The sequence below is a fragment of the Sceloporus occidentalis genome, unplaced genomic scaffold, assembly GCF_023333645.1.
Source record: "Sceloporus occidentalis isolate IW3139 unplaced genomic scaffold, rSceOcc1.0.p SCAF_1, whole genome shotgun sequence".
Lineage (NCBI taxonomy): Eukaryota > Metazoa > Chordata > Lepidosauria > Squamata > Phrynosomatidae > Sceloporus > Sceloporus occidentalis.
The window spans coordinates 22,292,497-22,314,929 of NW_028316981.1; the positions used below are offsets into that span (position 1 = coordinate 22,292,497).

At 42.3% G+C, this 22,433-nt stretch overlaps 1 protein-coding gene across 2 annotated transcripts; it reads left to right on the plus strand.

Moving 5' to 3' along the window:
* The first annotated feature begins 1,258 nt into the window (after positions 1-1,258).
* LOC149321134 (uncharacterized) lies at positions 1,259-21,587 on the plus strand. Of its 2 annotated transcripts, XM_089516187.1 has the most exons (7): positions 1,259-1,462; positions 2,775-2,832; positions 5,302-5,476; positions 5,626-5,736; positions 11,296-11,883; positions 15,373-15,444; positions 20,967-21,587. In XM_089516187.1, exons 3-7 carry the CDS (start codon positions 5,443-5,445, stop codon positions 21,389-21,391), a joined length of 1,230 nt encoding a protein of 409 aa, XP_089372313.1. In that variant the 5' UTR covers positions 1,259-1,462; positions 2,775-2,832; positions 5,302-5,442; the 3' UTR covers positions 21,392-21,587. The 2 variants fall into 2 exon arrangements, with proteins under 2 accessions (XP_089372313.1, XP_089372304.1); XM_089516178.1 differs by lacking the exon at positions 2,775-2,832.
* The last annotated feature ends 846 nt before the right edge of the window (positions 21,588-22,433 follow it).

Sequence of the window (22,433 nt, forward strand, 5' to 3'; positions counted from 1 at the left end):
ATATATATATTTGTATGTATATTTATATATACATTGTGTATATACATATATTTTATATACACAGAAACAAATATATTTTTATATTTTATATTAAATGTTTATATATATATATATATATAATGTGTGCGTATATATATATTTATACACACAAATATATATATATATATATATATATATATATATATATATATATATATATATAATTTTATACACACATATAAAATATAAAAATATTTCAAAGATAAAGTAGGATACGGATATGGGAATATATATATGTATGTATATTGTTTCCCTATCACTGAGTCCCTAAATTGGGAGAAAGGCAGGATATAAGAAAACAAAATAACAGAACAATACTGTACCTAGGTTTCATGTGTGTGTGTGTGTGTGTGTGTGTATATATATATATATATATATCCCCACCCCTCGCCCTTCCAAGGCGTCGTCCTCCAACACCCCCCTTTTCAGGCATCTACACTACAAACACAAAACCGGTTCCAAAACTGGCTGAGCTGGTAGAGAAAAGGAGGAGAAAGAGAGGATATTTTTCTCTCGCGAGGAACTCTGGGAGTGGTAGTTCTTTGCGCCGCATGACACCCATTCCATTAATGGCGCCGCTGCCTCCCTTGAACTACAACCCCCAGGCGGCCTTAGCAGGGGAAGCCACCACGACGAAGAATTAAGTGTGTGTGTGTGGGGGGGGGGGATGGAGAATTGTGTTATGTGTGGTATTCCTTTCTAACGTTCCCTGTTGTGTGAGTGCGTGTGAGTGTGTGTGGACGTGCCCTCTCTCGAACCGCCTTCGACCGCTTCACTTCCTCTGAGGCGACGAAGACGACGAGGAGGAGGAGAAGAAGAAGGCCGCCATTACAACTGCAACCGACGGCTGCTTCTCTCCACGAATCCATTGAGAGCCTCACTGCTTTCAAATAAAACTAATAATTAATAATAATAATAATAATAATAAAGAGGTATGTGTTTAGGACAAAAAAAGGGGGGTTGGGGGAAGGCGTGAGTCATCCTTTTTTCACAGGAAATGCGGCATCTTTGACTCGATGCTCGTGTGAATGCATTGACGCGTGTCTTCTCCCCTCAACACGGGTTTTCATTTTAATTTTAGACCCTATTGACTCGTTTTCTCAGCATCCCCAAACAAAAACGAATACGAAAAAAACTGACTTTTTAAAATTATTTATATTTATATTTGTTATATATATATATATATATATATATATGTCTTTCTTTTTAATCCTTCCAGGAATCCAGTCTCTTTGAAGATTCAAGGCTGAAGGGAAGCTTCCCCCCCCCCCAAAAAAAGTGGGTGCTGCTGGTGATCTTAAGAAGAACAGCAGCAACAACAACAATATAATATTGGAAAGAATATAATACTGTGAATCATCCCTTCCTTCCTTCCTTTCTACCAAAAGAAAAATCCAGTTTGCTTCCAGTTAAAGTCAAAAAGGTAAGGGAAAGTTGCTTAAGGGACATCAGCATCTAATGCCTCGGGACACTAGATGTTGATTTTGCTTGTGGATTACCAATATATCAGTGATCAATATGCAGATTGAGTTTCCCTTATCTGAAATAGAGGTTGATTTTGCTTGAGAAACATCAATATATATAGGTTGAATCTCTCTTATCCAAAATAGAGTCTGATATTCCTCATCAATTATTAATATATAGGTTGAGTCTCTCTTATCCGAAATAGAGGATGATTTTGCTGGTCAGCTATCAATATACGGGTTGAGTCTTCCTAATCCAAAATAGAGGTTGATATTCCTTATCAATTATCAATATATAGGTTGAGTCTCTCTTATTCAAAACAGAGCTCGATTTTCCTTATCAATATACAGGCTGAGTCTCCCTTATCTGAAATAGAGCTTGATTTACCTTATCACTTATCAATATGCAGGTTGAGTCTCCCTCATTTGAAATAGAAGTTGATTTTGCTTGTCAGTTATCAATATACAGGTTTGGTCTCCCATATCCAAAAATAGAGGTTGATTTTGCTTGTCAATTATGAATATATAAGTTGAGTCTCCCATATCCGAAATAGAGCTTGATTTTCCTTATCAATTATCAATATACAGATTGAGTCTCCCTTATCCAAAATAGGGGTTGATTTTGCTTGTGAATTATCAATATAAAGGTTGGATCTCCCTTATCCGAAATGCTTCGGATCCAGAAGTGTTTGGGATTTGGGAATACCTGTATTTTTGTATACTGTGTGTGCATGTACATATCTTCGAAATGGGACCCAAGTCAAAGCACAAAATTCATTATATGTTTCTTACAAGCCATATAAACCGGAAGGTAATTTTATACCTATATTTTGTAATAATTTTGCGCACAAAACAGAGTTTGCGTACATTGAGCCATCAGAAAGGGGTCACTATCTCAGCCCTCAATAAAAAAAGTTTTGAATTTTGGAGCAGTTTTGGATTCCGGAGAAGAGAGACTCAGCCTATATCAGTTTGCATTACAGTTCTGTGAGTGTTTCTGCAGGAGAAGGCCCTGTTGAATTCAATGGGACTTGCTTTCTGGGGAAGCTTGAATGGTCATGTCGGTCCTGCTTAATTCTGGATTAAATCCATCCAGATGGCTTGCCTGAACACATGTGTTGTTTTTTTCTTTTGGGTGAATGGGCAAATAAAATGTGATTGCTGGTGAGTGGGATTATTAATGCATCCTGTTCCCCTTTTCTTCATATTCTTTTAAGAAAACATTGATGTCTGCACCTCTACTTGTCTCTGACCAAAGGTCTTCTCTTACAGCTCAGTCCTGAGTTTACTCAGAAGCAAGCTTCACTGAGTTCAGTGGAGCTTTTGCTAGGTAAGTGGACAAATGGTTCTCTGAGACTGCATCTGCACTGCAGAAATAATGCAGTTTGGCACCAGTTTCACTGCTGTGGCTCAGTGCCAGTGGAATCTTTGGAACTGCAGTTTGTTGTGTGTCACCAGAGCTCTCTCACAGAGAAGGCTAAATGCCTCATAAAGCTACAAGCACCAGAATTTCATGGCATCGAGCCATGGCAGTTAAAGCAATGTCAAACTGCATTATTTCTGCAGTGCAGATGCAGCCTGAATCTCAGTCCCCACCTCCACCCTTTTTTCTCTATATTGTGTGTTCTGTTGTTTTTTTTTAAGTGTGGATGGATGATTGGCTTGAGAAAGACACCAATCTTTATTTTATTCATATTTTGTCATTATTTTCATTATTTTAATTTTTATTCATTTGATTTTCATTTTTGTTATGTTCATTTAAGATTGATGAAGGCAGTATGACAGAGTCATCCTTCCCCAAGATGTGTAGGTGTGCACATTTGTTTCTTTTACTCCATTGTCAGGCCTGATAGAGCAGGTTTCGCAGGTTTCTGAAGCAAAATCCTGCAGGTTTATTTGATCAGAGATGATAAGAGGAATGAATGGACCATGGTGCTAACAGAAAATAATGACAAAATGCAAGTGCTGTGCTGCCTCCAGATGCTTGGAACGAAAGCATGCACTGCCACCTCTGTATTCCCATTATGCCCCCAGCCTAGTTTTTTATTTCAAAAATTGAAAATTAGGGTTTGGTTACAACGTCATCATCAGAGAGGATCAGAAACCATGCTCTTACTATTAAATAAGGCTACCTCCTTCTCCACATACACTCTGTTACATGTCCTGCCCTGAATTTCTTCCATCTCAGGACAGCCTTCTGTGTGTCTCATGTTGATTCTTGAACCCGATGAAACCCATTGGTAAGGTGTGATTCAAGACACCTTTACTGCTAAAGGCAATAACGGAGTGTAGACAATGATATTGTCAGAAAATCAGAGTTGGTGTGGAAGAGCCCTCCCTGTCTCCCCCTTCCCATGGCAAACAAGCTTTGCAGGTTTTTGTAGCACTTAGAAGTACCTGAACAAAGAAAAGCACTCTGAAATGGTTGGGGTCTTGACATTAAGCAGATCCTGTAATGCTGAGGTTTAAAGCTTAAATCTTTCTTCTTTTGCCCAACTAGTCTGGATTGTGTTGAGAGCAACCAGCTAGCTGGCTGGCAGGAATCCTGGATAAGAGAATAGACTGGGTGTCCAACTTGGATTTCTTGGGATTATGTTTCAGGTCAATAAATACTGGAGCAATTCATCAGAGCTGGTATGATTAAGCCCCCTTCCCCCCCAAACCTGGCATGTTCCAGATATGTTGGTCCATGGCTTATTGTCCCCAGTATTTGGAGGTGATAGGGTTTATAGTCCAGTGCCCTTGAAAGGCCTTACATTGAAGAAGTCTGGGTTAGACTACTGGAGCGACTCAGGTCTGATCTCCATTCAGTCGTGAAACATACTTGGTAACCTTGGACTAGTCCGCTGATAACAAACTTTTGGTCCTCCATTTGTTTTGGACTTCAGCTCCCAGAAGCTCCAGCCAACTTGGCCAACAGTCAGGAATTATGGGATCTGAAATCCAAATAATCTGGAACACCAAAGGTTGAGAACCACTGGGCTAGTCAGACTCTAGCAACCTTACCTCACTTGGCTGTTATGGGGATAAAACGTCCTTAGTGATATCAATTCTACTTATTTTATGTCATGTTTTCTTCTATGGACCTCAAAGTGTAATGACATAATTCTTACCAGAACTTGGATAAATGACTTTTGAAAGGGCTACAGCTGACTATGGGATTCTGGAAATTGTCAAAAAAGTAACTTTCCCCAAACTCTGATTTCCAGGTAGTTTTCCACTTACTCATTGACCAGGTTCTGGCAATTTAGGTTCAATAAAATTCTTGTACCGTAGGATTGTCACAGAGTTGCAAGGGACCTTTGATAACATCCAGTTTAACCCCTATGCAGTGAATGTGTCACTACCACATCCTTGACAGATGGCTTTCCAGCCTCTGTTTAAATTCTTCTGGTGGAGGAGAATCTGCTGCTTGCTGAGGTTTGGTTCTACTGTCAAACAGCTCTTATGGTCAGGACATGTCCCCTAAAGTTTAACCAACATCTGCTTTTCTTTTCTGCAGTTTCAATCTCTTTGCTCTACTCCTGTCCTCTGGAGCCTTCTCTTCTGTTTTTCCTTTGTTTCAGGGTTGGTGGATAGATGAGTGGGATCGTTGTTGGACCACAGCTTCCTTCATGCCTTAGAGCAGTTAGTATTCAAGAGCATTGCAGGTTCTCCAACCATCTCTCCAGATTATGGTGTCCCATCCATACACTGATTATGTGCATACCTGCTTAGGTTCAACAATACCACAGTATCAGCTGCTCCCAGATGAATCACTGTTTTTCTTTGCTTTCCCCCCACCCTCCACATGTTACAGTTCTTAGGACAAGGCTGTGGCAGGAGAATCCAAGCCTCTTGTGTTGTTCTGGATGGTGCTGGTTTTTGAGAAGGTAGTGGTGGACTTCACCAGGGAGCCTTTCTGGGCCTGAACCAAAGAAAGTTTTGCCGTGGTGTCATCATGCCGAATAAATATACATCCGTGGCTTTGCTGGGTAAGAATACCACCTCCCCTTAATAATTATAACATTCTTTGCACCTCAGGCCTAGGACAAAGCTGTGAAGAACCATTTCATTTTAATAAGCATGGCTCATGTTGCCATCAAAAACAGGTCTTGTCCATGTTTTGCCCACTCCTTCACAGGGTTGCCTGTTGAGGAACCAGAGCTCATCTGCAAAATTGAGCCAGAGGAAGAGCCATGGACTAATGAACAAGCTGCTAGAGAACTGCAAATCCTACCTGGAAGCAAGTCAGGTGAGAAGACAATTACACATGAAAGGAATAGGTTGAGACTGGTGTTGGAATAGTTTATAACCCAGGAGGCCTTAGCAGGAAAATACATTCTGGCACATGTGTCCAATAACGAATGGATGCTGAAAATTTTGTAGCTAATAATTTAGGACTTGAGAGGATGGTTTGGAAAATTACTTTTAAGATTAATGAATATAATGACATGTTCAACCCATCCATGGTTGGACAGTGGTCCCAGAGCATTACACTGTCACTGCTGAGTCACAGAAGACTTGAATTTGTCATTCTATTAATTCTTCTTAAAAGTCAGTTTTAAGCTCTGCTTGGGAGATCCAAGTGGTAGTTCCCCCTAAACTATAAAACTCCATTGGTGACTTTGGGCTAGTCATACACACTTCACCTGGCCCATTCTATAACATTGTTGTGCGGGAAAAGGTGAGAGATATTTGCTACTTTGAGCTTCTTGAAGAAACAGCTTGATAAAAATGCATCTGATAAGTAAATACAGCGCGCCTGCGCCATACGCAGGCGCGCCATACGCGGCCTTGAGCATACGCGCTCAAGCCGTGGGGCGGAAGGGGCGGCGCGTCCCATTCAATTGAATGGGCGCATGAGCCCGTTGTGCTCCCGCACCGCCGCACACAAGCCCCATTGTTTCCAATGGGGCTCGAGCATAGCCGGAATTCGCCTTACGCGGCGGGATCCGGAACAGATCCCCCGCCTAAGGCAAGGACGGACTGTACTAAAATATTTGTTACTTTTAACTTTTATTTATAAAATATTTCACTCCCTTCAATTAATTTAAAAAGAGCCAAACAAGCAAAGCACACACTCGTGTTTCTGAGCAGCAAATACAAAAGGAGAGCATTGACAGGATTTTAGATAGCAGTAAGTAGGATAATAGATATTTCAGGCTGTTAAGAAAGAACAGTTGGCATCTATGTCCAACCAAATGTTTTGAACTTTTGGCTGGAGGTGTTTGAGGTTGATCGCACATATGATTGAACAAACAGCAGGCTTTGCACGAAACATTGTCGACACCTTCCTTGTTGTGCCAAGAGGTGGCTCCTGTGTTGGATAAAGGCGGGATATAAATTGAATGAATGAATGAACAGGGATGGGCACTGCAGTTCACATAATCCCTCAGCAGTTGGGGGCTAGAATTGATAGGAATTGTAGTCCAACAATATCTGGAGGGCCACAGATGCTGACCTTTGATCTAAAAGAACAAAGTCCTGTAGCCCCTTAAAGATTCGCAAATGTATTTCAACATAAGCATCTGTGGATTCTCCCCCACTTTGTCATATGCATGTAATGTTATCCAGAGTTTTACGTATGGCCAGGGTGGGATTGTACAAAGTGAGATCAAGGGAAATGTGATGCAGGATGCAGCAACAGTGACAACAATTGCCTCATTAACATTGGTCATTTTACTAAATTGTTATTTGTAATACAGACTTTAGTCCAAACACACTACAGAAATAATCCAGTTTGAGACCGCTTTGACTGCTCTAGCTCAGTGCTAGGGAATCCTGGGAACTTTAGTTTACTATGGCACTAGAGCACTCTGATAGAGAAGACTAAATATCTCACAAAACTACAGTTCCCAGAATTCCCTAGCACTGAGCCAGAGCAGTTAAAGTGGTCTCAAACTGAAGTATTTCTGTAGTGTGTTTTGGACCATAGGTGCTCTGTACCTCCAAATCATTTCCAACTTATGGCAACCCTAGGGCAAACCTATCATGGGGTTTTCTTGGCAAGATTTGTTTGGGTATGTGTGTGTGTGTGTGTCATCATTGCCTTCCCCTGAATCTGAGAGACTGGCTTTTTACACCCATCTGTTTTGGGCCCTAGTCATGTTAGTCTGGAAATAAGTATGCAAAGGGGTCTTGTAGCACCTTTAAAACTAAATGAAAGATAGAAGCTGGTAGCACGAACTTTTGTAGACTTGAGTCTGCTTTCTCCGATACATGGGGTCAGTTAGTATCAAAAGTGCTACAAAATCCCTTTCCATACTATGCTAGTTGTTCAACAGCAACTATCTGTGCCTCCTCCATTAGCCTGAAATTAAATGATTGCCTGAATCTCATTTAGATCTTGATATTAGCAAATACAATAAAATTAAAAATGCATACTAGTCTTTCTGCCCATCATAGGCTTCTCTTGTCCCTTTCACACAACACAGTTACATGACTTTGATACCACTTTACCTCCCATGGCTCCATCCTGTGAAATCCTGGGATATATAGTTTCATGAGGTGTTTATGCTTTTCTGCTAGGGAGCCCTAGTGCTTTATTAAGCAGCAAATGCCAGGGTTCTATAGGACACAGCCATGGCAGTTAAAATGGAATCATAATCCTATAATTGCAGTGTGGAATTAGCCATAGTGCCCGTACAGACAAGCTAAAATAAAGCTGCTTTGGGTCACTTTAGAGGTATGCTGTTTAAATAATGCATGCATCCTAGGAGGCCAGAAGTTTAGGATTGGAGTGTGGCTTTGGCGTGGCTTCCGGCCTCTTAAGATGCATGCATCATTTTAAAAGCATACCTCCAAAGTGACCCAAAGCAGTTTGATTTTGGCTTGTCTGTATGGGCCCATAGACACTTATTCTTTACAAGAAAGAGAAGTGTGCGTAAAGATCCCTTGCTGACTACCCAGAGGCAATTATTTTATTTATTATTTATTTATCGGCAAGATTTCTTTTCCCCTTTCTGTTTGAATTGGCTTGCTGGCGGGGAGAAAGGAAAATAGGGACCTGCATGCATTTGATTTTGGTCCCTTTGAGTGAGGGAACAGGTGAAATGTCCTCTTTTACCTACTCTGCTCAAAAACAAGAGAGGAATAGAAGGAGGGCCACTAAATGGCTTCTTGAGAAGCAGATTTCATTCCACCAGGCTGAGGAAGTTCAGAACATTAAGATTCTGAATTTTTTTGTTTTCTGTTCGCTCCTCAACTTTTCCCTCCTCATCCCCTTTTCCATCTGCAGCTGCAGAAGCTGTTCCAGCTTTAGAGCATAATATAAATGAAGCATGAGCCATTTTTGACCTTTTATAAATGGTTGGATTGATTTCCCATGATCCTCTGCTGTTTTGGCAAGGATTGCTAGGAGGTACAGTCCAACGTCTAGAGACTTCTAAGTTGTTAACCCCTAAAATTAATCTACAATTAATTGTCATCCACTAGGATTAAAAAATACACCATGAGTTTGGTTGTTTGTGTATTTTCTGACCTTCACAGAAACTTCCAAATTATTGTAAGGGCCTTATGTCCAAAGGAGTCTCTGTGTGAAGAGTTCAAGTATGAAACTCCTGAACAAACCAGAGCCAGAAATCACAAGGTGGAATTAAAGTAAAATACACACTTCATGTATTTCAGTTTACCCTCTATGAAGACAGTGATAACCAGAGGAGGTATCATCTGCATCTTGATTTGCTGCAAAATTGCATGAGGTTTCTTCCCCCCCCCCCCCTTTTTGGCCAATACATCACATTGACTGAGACAAATAAGTAGACCAGTGGCAAAAAAATAATAGATTTTGGGACATTTTGGGGGTCTTGATTAGTTTTGGTTTGTGGCATGCGGCAGAAATCAGATGTGCCAAGTGGCTGAAATTTGGAGACATTGTTACAACTGTGTAGCTACTCCAATCATGGAATGCCTCTCCCTTGTAGGTCTAGTTCTATGCATAATCCGCAACCAGGATGCCTCTGAGTATGAAAATGTCCCATCCTAGTGCATGAGACTTAAATAATTCTGCAGTTCTGGGTGACTGGCAACTGGAACAGGCTGTTCTATCTGGCCAGGAGAGGAAAGCAAGCTCCTGCATTGCCCTTTGTCTTCTTGGTGGTTATGACAAGGTTGATCTTGGTCCTGTGTACTTCCTGGAAAGGAGATGGTACAGCCTCCAGTGATTACTCTCTGGATACCAGGGTTCAAATCCTTGCTCAGCCACAGAATCCTCCTGGGTGACCTTGGGCATGTCACACTTTCTTACTCTCAGAGAAAGACAATGGCAAATCTCCTCTGAATAAAACTTGCCAAGAAAAATGCTATAGGTAGGGTTGCCATAAATCTGAAATTTTAGGAGAGCCAACATGGCGTAGTGTTTTGATAGTTGGACTAGAGTTAAAATCTGAAGTCTTAAGGGTTAAAGCAGTTTAATTTTGATACATATGTGTCTTGGTAAAATAGCCCAAACACCTTGAAGGCACTAGATCCCATATTGGAAGCTCAACAAGGTCAGGCTTGGTTAATACTGAATTTAGAGGAGGTTTGCTGCTATCTTCCTTGGAATATAGCCTACAGATTCAGTTATTCCTAGTGGTCTCCCCTACAAGTACAGAAGGACCTTGGTATCCACTAGGGTTTGGTTCCAGGACCACCACTACCCCGCCCCTGTGGATTCCAAAATCCGTGGATACTCAAGTCCCATTAGAGACAATGGCACATTAAAAAGGTTTCCCTTATATAAAATGGCAAAATCAAGGTTAGCTTTTTGGAATTTTTTATTCCAAAGGGTGATTCAAAAAGAATGGTGCAATACCAAATAAGAACAGCTTTACTTTGCACCATTTTTCTTGAATCTGGTAAATCTTGCAAAGAAAATCCTATGATAATAAATTGCCACAAATCAGTATCCATCCAAAGGAACATGATAACAAAGGGACAGTAAAAGATTTTAAAAATGAAGATTGGAGAACTGCCAGCCAGCACAATAGGTAGCAAAAGATAAGGAAGTTATTTGGACAGACTGCACAGCTCGAAAAGTACAGCTGGGCAAAATATAAATAAGGAGTTGATGTATAAGGAAATCCAGGCAGAGAGCCAACTCAAGAGTTAATTAACCTCTTATTCTTAGCCTCATTTAGGGGCAGTAGCTTGATTGGTTAAAATAAGATAAACAAAGGTTAGTAAAGGCTATAAAAGCCAAAAGGCCCTGGAGAATGCTGCCAGTTTCCTAGAGAATAAGCAGTATCTAACCTTTCTGCTGCTGCATGAAGGGATAGCTGAAAACATCTAGAGCGATGAGCAGTATTTGTTTCATGTTATGTTGATTCAGTGATACCCTGGCAGATGCTGATGCATAAATTGAGTTAGAAATACACTCTAGAACTCAATAGGTAATAGGTTGTAGGGGAAACTATCCTAGCAAATAGCTGAACTAAAATAGAAAGAGGTTGAATATATTGTAAAAAAACACTGATATGAAATGTGTGCAGACTCTATAAGGTCTATATTTATATAAGCTGTACCTCCTAAGAAGTGTGTGCCTAAATGTGTTAAATTTATTCAAAAGAAATTAATTATAAATGAATTATAAATCTACAAAAATATACTCTTGCAATAATATCCCACTAGCTGAAGTGATGAACGATCAATCTTCTATAAGCTGTAGGAGTGGATTAGCCATACCTGTGTCACAGTTTTGTGCTGGCTACAGGTGCTCAGTCTAAAAAAGTAGCATTTCCAGTCTCTTTCCTAGTGTAGTGTATCACAGGTGAATAGTTATTTTTTACAAACAGGCTTTAACTTTTTTGGCTCTCTCCTCCTCTGATTACAGCCACTGAAACTCCAGAAGCTGCCATAGCACCCTACCGGCAGTACCGAGGCACCACATGGACCTACCCTGAGGTCATTGATCTCCTGGTCATCTGGAGGGAGCGGGAGATCCAGCAGGAGCTCCTCAGGAGCCATCGGAACATCGAAACCTTTCAGGTGGTGGCCAGCAAGATGGCTAAAAGAGGCCACAAGCGGTCAGCGCTGGAGTGCCGGTCAAAAATCAAAACATTAAGGCGAGACTATCGAATAGCGAAGGCCAACAACTCTCCAGGGAAGGGGCATCTTGCATGGCTTTTCTATGACCGGCTCGACCACTTGCTGGAAAATGACACTGAGACCCCGCCTCCCGAGAAACTGGCTGGTATAAGTCACCAACGGGCATGTATGGCAGATTCTGCATCACAATGTTCCACGGAGGAGGAGGCAGCAACCACAGCAGAGAGGACTAAAAAATCCAATACAGGCTATCGGGACTTGGTGGCCCTGAGGACGCAATCTCCAGCGGAGACCTCTGGTCTGGGAGACGGATTTCCTGCATTGCGCATCAAGGAAGAAGCCCCTGATGAAATGCCAGTCACACCACCCATGGGTGCGTTGTATATTTCAGTGTGCTTGTTTTTGTTGTGCCTTCAAGTCTTTCTGATCTCTGGCGACCCTGAGACAAGCCTATCATGCAGTTTTCTTGACAAGATTTGGTCAATGTATGCATCCCCACTGTACAGTCATAGCATTCCAATCCCACTTTTAACTGCCATGGTTTCATCCTATGGAATCCTGGCATTTATAGTTTTGTAGAGGAACTGGGAATTCTAGAGAGCTCTGGTACAGTAGTTCAAGGAGTGGATTAGAGCCCTGTAACTGAATTCTGAATATCTCATCAAACTGCAATCTTGGGATACTAAAGGATGGTACCATTAGAGTGGTTTCAAACTGCTGTAACTGTATAGCATGCACAAATGGCCACAGGCCCCCTTTTTTAAAATTAAACTTCATAACATTATCTATATGTGGTTTCTCTACAGAGTGTACATTCCACCTCTTATCAGAGGAGGAGTGACTAAGAGGGTGCAGAGCTTAGGAATGTTACGTTTTGGGTTGCAACTCTCAGGATCTCCCAGCCAGTATGGCCACACTGGGCACTGTAATAATTTTTTTTTTTAAATCCAGTCTTTTAACCAGTATGGTGTAGTGTAGTGTTTCCCCAACTTTGATCCTCCTGGTGTTTTGGACTTCAACTCCCAGAAGCCCTATCCAGTTTGGCCCAAAATTCAGGAATTCTGGGAGTTGAAGTCGAAAAAATTTGGAGGGCCAAAGTTTGGGAATCAGGCTTTTCAGCCAGGGTTCCCTGCAACCCTAAAATTCTGCAGAATACTGTGATTGAAATAAACATTTTTGGAGCTGTAGGTAGTATTATTTTTATGCAGAGGATCCCCAAGACCTGAAAAATTATTTCAGGATTAGAGTGCAGAGTTGAGATTCAGGAGATCCAGGTTCATATCATGAAACTCATTGGGTGACCTGAGGCAATTGATTTCTTTCTCAGCTTGTCTTACCTCACACAACATGGTTATAAGGATAAAGCAAGAAAGAGACAAGGCACTTATGCCACATTGAACTCACTGGAGGAAGAAGGCAGGATGTAAATAAATACATTTTTTCAAGGCAATTTAGAGCAAAACCAGTTAACAAAAAGAAAATTCGATAATATCAGAACACTGGCATTTTAAAAATACAGTGCGCCCTTCTTTTACGCAGGGAATCCATTCCAGACCCCCCCCCCCCCCGCGTAAAAGAAATTGCATATGCTTGAGCCCATTACAAGTAATGGGGCTCGTACTCGCGGCGGCGCCATTGTTCTTTCTGGCAAGTATGACGACGCGGGTGCACTGTATAACATTTCTCTTTTGCTATAATTTGGAGCACAAGTATCAATTGCAGCATATTTTTAACTTAGAGCCTCTACAGACCAGCCTGAAAGGATGGCCTGTGGGCGGAGTCAGAGCAGAGTGATCACACGCTCTGTGTCATGACTCCTCCCCCAGGGTGCCATTTTGGCATGCACCCGTTTACATGGTGTGCACCATGATGACACCACTCTGGCACTGCATCTACATGATGCAGCGCCAAAAGGGCATCATTATGGCGTGCCGCAGCAGATATAGCACTCTTTAGAGCAGGGGTAGGCAACCCTTTTGAGCCGGGGGCCGGGTTGCTGTCCCTCAGACAACTGGGGGGGGGGGGGGAATAAATAATTAAATAATTTTTTAAAAAAATCAAATAAATAAATAAACCGGGACAAATGTAGGACAAAATTTCCAAATGGAGGACAATTTTTAAATAAAAAATGGAGGGCACGAGAAAAAATTTGCTGATTTTTTTAAAAAATGTTAAGATAAATGCATGTTTCTGAGGCTTCTATAGACAATTGCCCCACCATGCCCCTCACGCGAGATGCCAAAGGCCCCGGTGGCAATCAGTGGCAGGGCTGGGATCGGTTCCAAGGCCTCGCCAGGCCACATCCGGCCCGTGGGCCACAGGTTGCCTACCCCTGCTTTAGAGGGTGCAAAAAGGAGCTGCATTTTGCTGCTCCTTTTTGCGTCTTCCGAAAGCCAGATTGGGGCTGTGGCGTATGGTTGCCGCAGCCCTGATCCGAGGTGAAAAGAGGCAGCTGCAGACCGCCCCAAAAGGGTAATCTGTATAGCCCCTTAGTTTTCCATAGGAAGCAGCCGTATACAAATTCCAGCAATAGGAGTCTTCTCTTACCCCACCTGGTGACACCAAGAGTTGACATCTCATAGTAAGCTAGGATTTTTTGAACCGAAAGCACGTGTTCTCTGATCAGCTGCAAAAACATGAATTATATACAGCATGGTTTTTAATATGTGAGTCTGGAGAATTAGTGTGATGCAGTGGTTCAATTTATATAATGCCAGCACTGTACGTAGCACTTTACAAGTAAAAGAAAAAACAGTTCCCTATCCTCAAGTGTACAGTCTAAAACTCGACACAAAAGGAAAAGGATATGATGTAGCAGGAGGTTAAAGCCAACAAATACTGCCTCTTCTTTCCCCCTGAGGCCAGGGCAATGGTAATTGGAATGGAGAGAAGGGCTTTTCATCTGCTTCTCCGCTTAAGCATCATGGAATGACCCAGGTTCTAATCCCCACTCTTCCATAAAGCTCCCCATGTCATTCTGGGAGAACCCCAGGGTTCTCATAAAAATACTATCTTGCAAACCTTGAGTCTGCCTCCTCGTGTCATAAACTGTGATGGCCCTGGGCTCAAATCCCTACTTTCCTATGTGGCTCACTGGGTATATCCAGACTGTTCACTCCCTCCTCAGTCTAAGCTGCTTTACAGTGTTGTGGTTGGATAAGGAATGTGGAGAAGATAGCATTTGTCACCTTGAGCGTGCATGAGGAAAGATGGGATACAATCAAATTGGGATACAATTTTATTATTGCATAGGTTTATTTTTCTTTAAACCTGGCCAGTGGTAAGGGATTCTGGCAGTAGTATCTGAAGACAGGCTAAAGGTTCTCCAGCCAACGTCTAAGATGAGAGCTGGTGGACCAACAGCTGAGGATAACTCATTATTCTCAGCTGTTGGCCCTGGGAATTGGAATTCACCAACATCTGGAGAGCCACAGGTTCTCCCTAGTACAGAGAGTAAACTGGATTGTGTTTTTGGCCTGTGTGGTTTCTTCATAACACAAGGTATGAGTTGGTGTATCTGGAATTGCATGTTTGGGGTATTTTTTCCCTAAATTTTGTTCTTATTCTGTCCATGTGTATATTGGTCCCCCTGATCTTAATTCATTCTATGCAAATGTTTTGTGCCGTGATAAAACAGTAGGCTTGCATGTATGTGAAGCTTTAGGGCTGTTGTTCACAACCTTTCATCTTCCAGATGTTTTAGACTTCAACTCCCCAAAGTTCCAGCCAATAGAGACTTCCACTCTGGGTGAAGTTCCAAACATGTGGAGGGCCGAAGATTAAGAATCACTGGTTTGGATAAATGCCAGCTGACCTCCCTAGTATTAAATGATTTGTGTCCTTTTCCCTCTTCAAATTACAGATGTCAACAGTCCTGTTCCTCCACTGACATCTGCTCCATGTGATAAACCAAGCAGCTCTGCTTCAACAATAGGTAAGAATACATAATTTTTATACTTGGAATAATTGGAGTCCTTCATTCAAGCTTTTAAACAGACACTTGTTGGCAAGTTAGATGCCTTCCAAGCAGAGGTGAAGGAAGTACCTTTTTAATTTTTTGACAACAAATCACTCAGCCAGTGCAGTGGCCTTGCTAGTTGTAGGATTCTGGTACCTGGAATCCAAAGGCTAGTTCTTCTAAGCAACCAGCCTGAAGCTGGTAGTGTGTGTTTGTGTGTGAAAGACAAACTGCATCACAGAAGCAAAGAAAAGCCCTTACTGCAAGGAGATCACAGTGGGAGTGAAGGAAAAAGCAATATGCAAAAAAGTCTGTGAGAGACACTAGCACAATGTGTGCCCACTTGGCTGCCTATAGCTTTTAGTCATTTCTGACCTAAAAGAAGGGGAAAATACAGTTTTACAGTTGGATCACTTCAAGCGCAGTTTTCCTTTTTCATTGCAAATAATGTCTAGGTGGTTCCCACAAAGTCTACTGACAAAAAATAGTTAAATTGATGAGCCTGTTAATTCTTATTTGCCACAGCAGATGGGATCAGAACAGAACTTTGGGAAATTGCTTTTTAGGGCCACCATTCCCAGAATCTTCCATTGACTATGCTGTTTGTTGGGTTGTGGTGTTGCAGTGTCCAAAAGTAACTTTTCCAAGCTCTGGTTCAGACACACTGTATTTTCCTGTGGCTTGGTGTGATGCTTGAGTTGATAGCCTTCTATAATTGTGCATTAGACTTAATACCTATATTTCGTTTATGAAATATCTGTATTTTGTTCATTCATTTTCTTCCCCCTTGCACCCAGCACAAGACCTAAAGCTTGTTGTTGTTGTTGCTGCTGTTGTTGTTGTTGTTGTTGTGTGCCTTCAAGTTGTTTCCGATTTACATCAACCCTAAGGTGACCTATCATGGGATTTTCTTGGCAAGTTGCTTTTGGGGGAGGGGGGTTGCCATTGCCATCATCTGAGGTTGAGAGATTGTGACTTGCCCAAGGTCACCCAGTGGGATTACATGGCTGAGCTGGGATTTGAACCCTGGTCTCCAGAATGCTCAATGCACCTTACAGCAGAAATTAAAACAAGAGAGCTAAAAACCAATCAGTGAAAAGTTGAAGAACAATTAAATAAACAAGTTACCTTATTCAAACCAAGAACGAAATTAAAATAGGTCAGAGTTATTTAAAACCATAACAAGAAATTGAGGGTGGGGAGATAGAACACCTCCCACCCGAAAGCCTGTCTGAATAAAAAGTTCTTTGCCTTGCAGCAAAGTTAGTTAGCTTGCCCAACATTACAGGACTATTGTGAGTCTAAAGTGGAGAGGAGGACAGCCATGTGTTCCTTGGAGGAAATGTGAGATATATACAGTGCGCCCTCCCCTTACACGAGGATCCATTCTGGATCCCTCCACATAAGGAGAAATCAGTGTATGCTGAAGCCCTATAGGAACTAATGGGGTTTGTTCCTGCGATGGGAGGCAATGCAGTGATGTGTGCGCGCCATGGGCGCGCACCCTATTTGTTCTTCCGGGGCACATGACGGGTTCTTCTGGCGCAGCTTTCAGTGTATGCTGAAAGCAGCTTATGGTGCAACCGTGTAAAACACAGGCACGCTGTAATTACAGTGCACCCTTGCCTTACGTGGGAGATCCATTCCGGACCCCCCCCCCATGTAAGGCAAATAGTGCGTATGCTTGAGCCCTATTGAATAGAGTGGGCCTCGTGCATGACGCGCAGCGTGGCACACTCTCCATTCATTCTCCCATCACGTGGCTTTCAGCATAAGCTGAAAGCAGCGTAAAAGGCGCCCACGTATGACACGGGCGCACTGTATAATAAATAAATAAAACAGTGCACCTTTGAAGTCTGGATAAATCAGAAGGTTTTCAACAGCAACAAACCAAAAATAGAAGCAAGTGTCTTTGGCTCTTCTATTCATGTCCTGGTGATGGCTGGGCAACTTCAGATGGTCTTGGAGAAAACAGATTATCTGGACCCCATTTCAGTCTGATTTCAGGACAGGATATGGCCCTGAAACTTCCGTAGTTGTGCTGATTGACAACCTACTTTGGGGGAAAGACAGGGGCAGTGCTACCCTGTTGGTCTTCCTGGCTTTCTCAGTGACTGTTGATACCACTGATTTTGGTATCTTATTGGACCAGCTCAGTGAGATGGGAGTAGGAGGCACTGTTCTACAGTGATTCCTCTCTTACCTGGTGAACCAGTTCCAGAGAGTAGAATTGGGACATTCCTGTTCAGCCCCATAGTGATTAAACTGTGGGGTGCCACTAGGTTCCATCTTATCCCCAGTACTGTTCAATATCTGCATGGTGCTGCTGGGGAAGGTCATAAGGAGGTTTGAAGTGGGTGCCATCATTATGCTGATGACACTCAGCTCAATTTCTCCTTGTCTTCAGAGTCATCTGGGGCTATGCAGGTGCTGGACCAGTGCCTGGATTCTGTAATGGGCTGGTTGAGGGTCAGTGAACTGAAGCTGACTCCCGATTGGATGGAGACTTTATGGATTGTCAGTTCTCGTGTCCAGAAATTGGGCGAACAGCCTGTTTGGGTGGGGTTGCACTGCCTCTGAAGGAGCAGATATATAACTTGGGAGTACTCCTCCATCCATCCCTGTCACTGAAGGCCAAAGTAGACTCTGTGGCTCAGAGTGCTTGGTGCTTAAAGCCTTTCCTGGACAGAGATAACCTAGCTAAACTAGTGCATGCACTAATAACCTCTTGATTCATAGAATTATAGAGGTGGAAGAAACCTCAAGGACCATCCTATCCAATCCCATTCTACCATGCAGAAACTCACAATCAAAGCAGCCTCTGTTTAAAAAACTCCAAAGAAAAAGACTCCACCACACTCCAAGTGAGTGTGTTCCACTCTCCAACAGCTCATATTGTCAAGAAGTTCTTCCTAATGTTTAGATGGAATCTCTTTTTCTGTAGTTTGCATCCACTGCTCCTTGTCTTCTCGCTGGTGTAGCAGAAAACAAGCTTGTTCCATCCTCCATAGGACATCCCTTCAAATATTTAAACAGGGCTATCATATCACCTCTTAACCTTCTCTTCTTCAGGCTAAACAAACACACCTTTCTAAGTTGCACCTCATAGAGCATGGTTTTTAGACCCTTCATCATGCCTGATTAGAACAGTAATGCACTCATTATACATGGAGCTGTCTTTGAAGAAGACCTGAAAGTGGCAGCTAGTGAAAATCAGCCGCTCAGCTGCTGACTGGAATATAATAGACAGCATGTGTGTTTGCCCAAGGATTAAGATCTGCTGAGAGAGTCCTTCCCTGTGTCCCACCAGTGAGGTCAGTACACTGTGTTGGGACATGGGATAAGGTTTTCTCAGCTGTGGCACCCCAATTGTGGAATGCTTTCCCTCTAGAGGCCCAATTGGTGCCACCACTCTTCTCATTTTGATGCCAAGTTGAAACTTGCTTGTTCAGCAAACCTTTGGCCTCATTAATTCAACCCAAAGGCTATTAGTATATAGTTTTTAAAACTTTACATTTTTAAAATCTGTTTTAGCTCATTATATTGTTTAATATGTTTTTAGCTTATTTAAATTATCTTACTGTTTTTAATATGTTGAACCTGTTTTAATTATCTTTGTAAGCCACCTTGAGATCTCTTGACAAAGAGGGGGTATAAATATTTTAATAAATGCATAATTTGGATAAATAAATAATCATCCTGCCGTTACGTTTCCCAGAAGTATCTGATTGGCTACTCTATGAGCAGAATGTTGAGCTAGACCGGACTTTGGTCTTTCCCAGTTCCATGGATAGGGTGCCACATCAGAACACCCTGTCCTGGGTCCCCACCTGCCTCAGTTCAGATGGTAGAGACAGATAAAGAAGGAACTCTAGTCTGTGGGAAGGGACGAATCCTAGTACCTGTGCAATTTTATACAGGAAAAGGAGATCCCAGAGGTGTTTTTTGTTCCAAGCCACATAGAGCTTTAAAGTAGCCTTGTATCTTGATCCCCAAAAGTTGGTAATCTATAGAATGTTTTGCTAATCTATTAGCCCTAAATGGCCTGGGCCCAGGATACCTGAAGGACCGTCTCTCCCCATACATTCCGCCCCGCACCCTCAGAATATCTGGGCAGCAATTACTTAGGGTTCCCGGGGCGAGGTTTGTCTCCACTACCAGGAGGACATTTTCCATCGCCGCCCCGGCCCTTTGGAACACGCTGCCCATAGAGCTCCGCTCAGCTACCTCCCTGGCCCAATTCAGATGGGACTTGAAGACCTACCTGTTTGGGATAGCATTCCCTGAATAAGGTCCCAGAGGCCCCCCCTGCCGCACCGGCAACGGGATTGGCTAACCTGGGGCCTTTTGGTTTTATGTTTTATGTAATTCGTGTATGATTTTAATGTTTATTGTTTATTGTATTTTAATTGTTGTAAACCGCCCTGATCTGATGGAAGGGCGGTATATAAATAAAAAATTTATTATTATTTATTAGAAGATGCCAGAGTGGAGAGGTAGCATGCTGTCTTACTTCTGCCAGTTTCTTAACTTACCTGCTTGGAATTCCTTGTTGCCTGCAGCTACTAGAAGGATGCTTAAAGTCAAGGCAGTTTTCAGAGTCAAAATCAGCACTTTGGACTACAACTCTGGAGACCAGGATTTGAATCCCCACTAGGCCAAGGAAATCCACTGGATGGCCTCAGAGGATGGCAATGGCAAACCCCCTCTGAAGAAACGTGTCAAGAAAATCTGTGATAGTGTTGCCTTAGGGGTTGCCATAAGTCAGAACTGACTTGAAGGCACACAGCATACACACATTAAAAGTACTATCCAAGGTGTTGTATCTATTTATGAGATATTTTTGAGCAGTTCAGCACCTTGAGTAGTACCTTTTATGTTCAGTGTAAAACCCAGAGCAGGTTAACTAGTCCACTGCGACTGAATCAACCAGCTAGTTCTGTGTCTGTTTTTACAAAATGGTTCATAATGAGTCTTAAAATAGTCATGGTTGTTGCTCCACTTTTAAAATCCTTCCTTCCCTGTGGCAGTGGGCAGCTCTGATTCATGGTTTGCCTGTTTAGAAACTCATGCTCTGATTTGTTATGCCTGGATATTCCTTAGTGCTGTATTAATTCAAATAACAATACAGAGCACTTCAAATGCACTGGCTGTGCTGGCTGGAGAATTCTAGGAGTTGTAAGCTTTCCAAGCTCTGGGTTTGCAATGTGAATCTTGAAATGAAAATTATTAGACATTATACCTTTTATTTTGTCTTTTCCTCTTCAGCACTAGTCACAACTTGAGTGTGTATGTGGGTGCAGAATTGAAAAACTTATTTATTGAATGACAGTTCTCAGGTAACATGGCCACTCTTCTGAAAGTGTATTGAGCTGCAAATTCCAGCACAGATAGGGGGTTCGACTCAGTGGCTATTGGAATTCCTTCCAACTCTGCCAATTATTATTCTATTGGATTTGTAGCCTGAATCTTGTTTGTTTGTTTGTTTTTTGTCTCAGATGGTGCTGTAACCCCTTCCCATAGCCCCATACCCGGCCCCTCAGATTCTTATGCTGCTGAGCGCCTGGTCAACATCCGAAAGCGGAAAAGGAAAAACAGGCAAGACATGGCCCTGGATATCACCCATGCTGCTGATAGACGGATCCAAATGGCCACCGACCAGATCCTGTCAGCTCTTGGAGAATACACAAGGGCTGATCTGGAGGACCGCGAGCGAGACCGTATGGACACGGAACAGATCATTGCGCTTATGAACCGCCAGACAGAACTCCTGGAATTGCTGGTGCGAAAGCAGGCTGAGGCCCAGGCCTCAGAGTCCCCTGCGGTGAACCAGCACGACCAGCTGAATCATCCAGCAGACCCTTCTCCCTTACGCTTGGGCATCACCAAGCGGCATGCAGCCAAGGCCAAATTCCGGCGATGACTCCGGAGTTGTAGGCCCAGCTTTAAAAGATAGGCTTTCCCATGGCTTGTTAGCATGCAGGACTTTGAGGGTACCTTTGTAAGTGGGTTGTGGCTTTACCTTTCAGGAACTTTTTCCATCCCCTTTTTACAGTGATTGATTTTATTTGCCAGTTTAATAAAAAGGAGAACAAAAAAAAATTAAATAGGAAGTGTGGTTTTTTTTAAAAAAAAACACTATGGCTATGTTATGATTTTATTTATATTCTACCTTTCATCTGTGTGGATCCCAAGGTGATGAGGAAGGGAGGGCCCATGAGGTGTGTTGATCTGGAAAGCTGCATGTACCATGTGAGTGGACAGATCAAAATTGTGACAAAAGGACATGCGAAGCTCAGAAAAGTAGCGTTTTTGGACATGACTCTCAGAATTCCTCGGCATGGGTTTCTCAGAGTCATAGTTCTAAAAAGTTTTCCAAGCTCTGTGCATAATTCAGTGTCACAGAACATGGCTTACATAGTAATACGGCAGGGAAAAGATCTCTGTGTGAGACTTTGAGAGAGGTGTTGCCAAGCAGAAGAAATCATCAGGAACCAATGATCTTTTCAATATAAGAAAGTTTTGCTTATTTGCTACATTTTGCCTCCAGTGTCCTTGTGGCAGTGTGCATAGCTGGCCTCTTTTTCTTCATTTTGTCCTCATGACCATACAGCTAACTAGTGTATTGCTGTAGTTCTCCCTACATTAGCTACCCAGCAGTATAGAGAGCCAAAGTTTAACTGTTGGTTTCTCTAGCTTAGATCCTACCACAGAGGAATAGCAAAGTCAGTCTTGAATATATCCATGACAAATTTGATTTCTCTATGAAGAACATCTGAACCTGTCCTCACTACAATGTTGGATTTTGGACTATCCCTGCTGATATGTGGCTCATGATACATGACCCTCAATGAATTGTATCCTTTAATGAAAACAAACATTCCTACACATGTTATTTGTAAGGTGAAGGAATTGGCAAAAGATTCTTATGATCTGGGTTGCAAGGAAGGAAGAAATACAGAAAG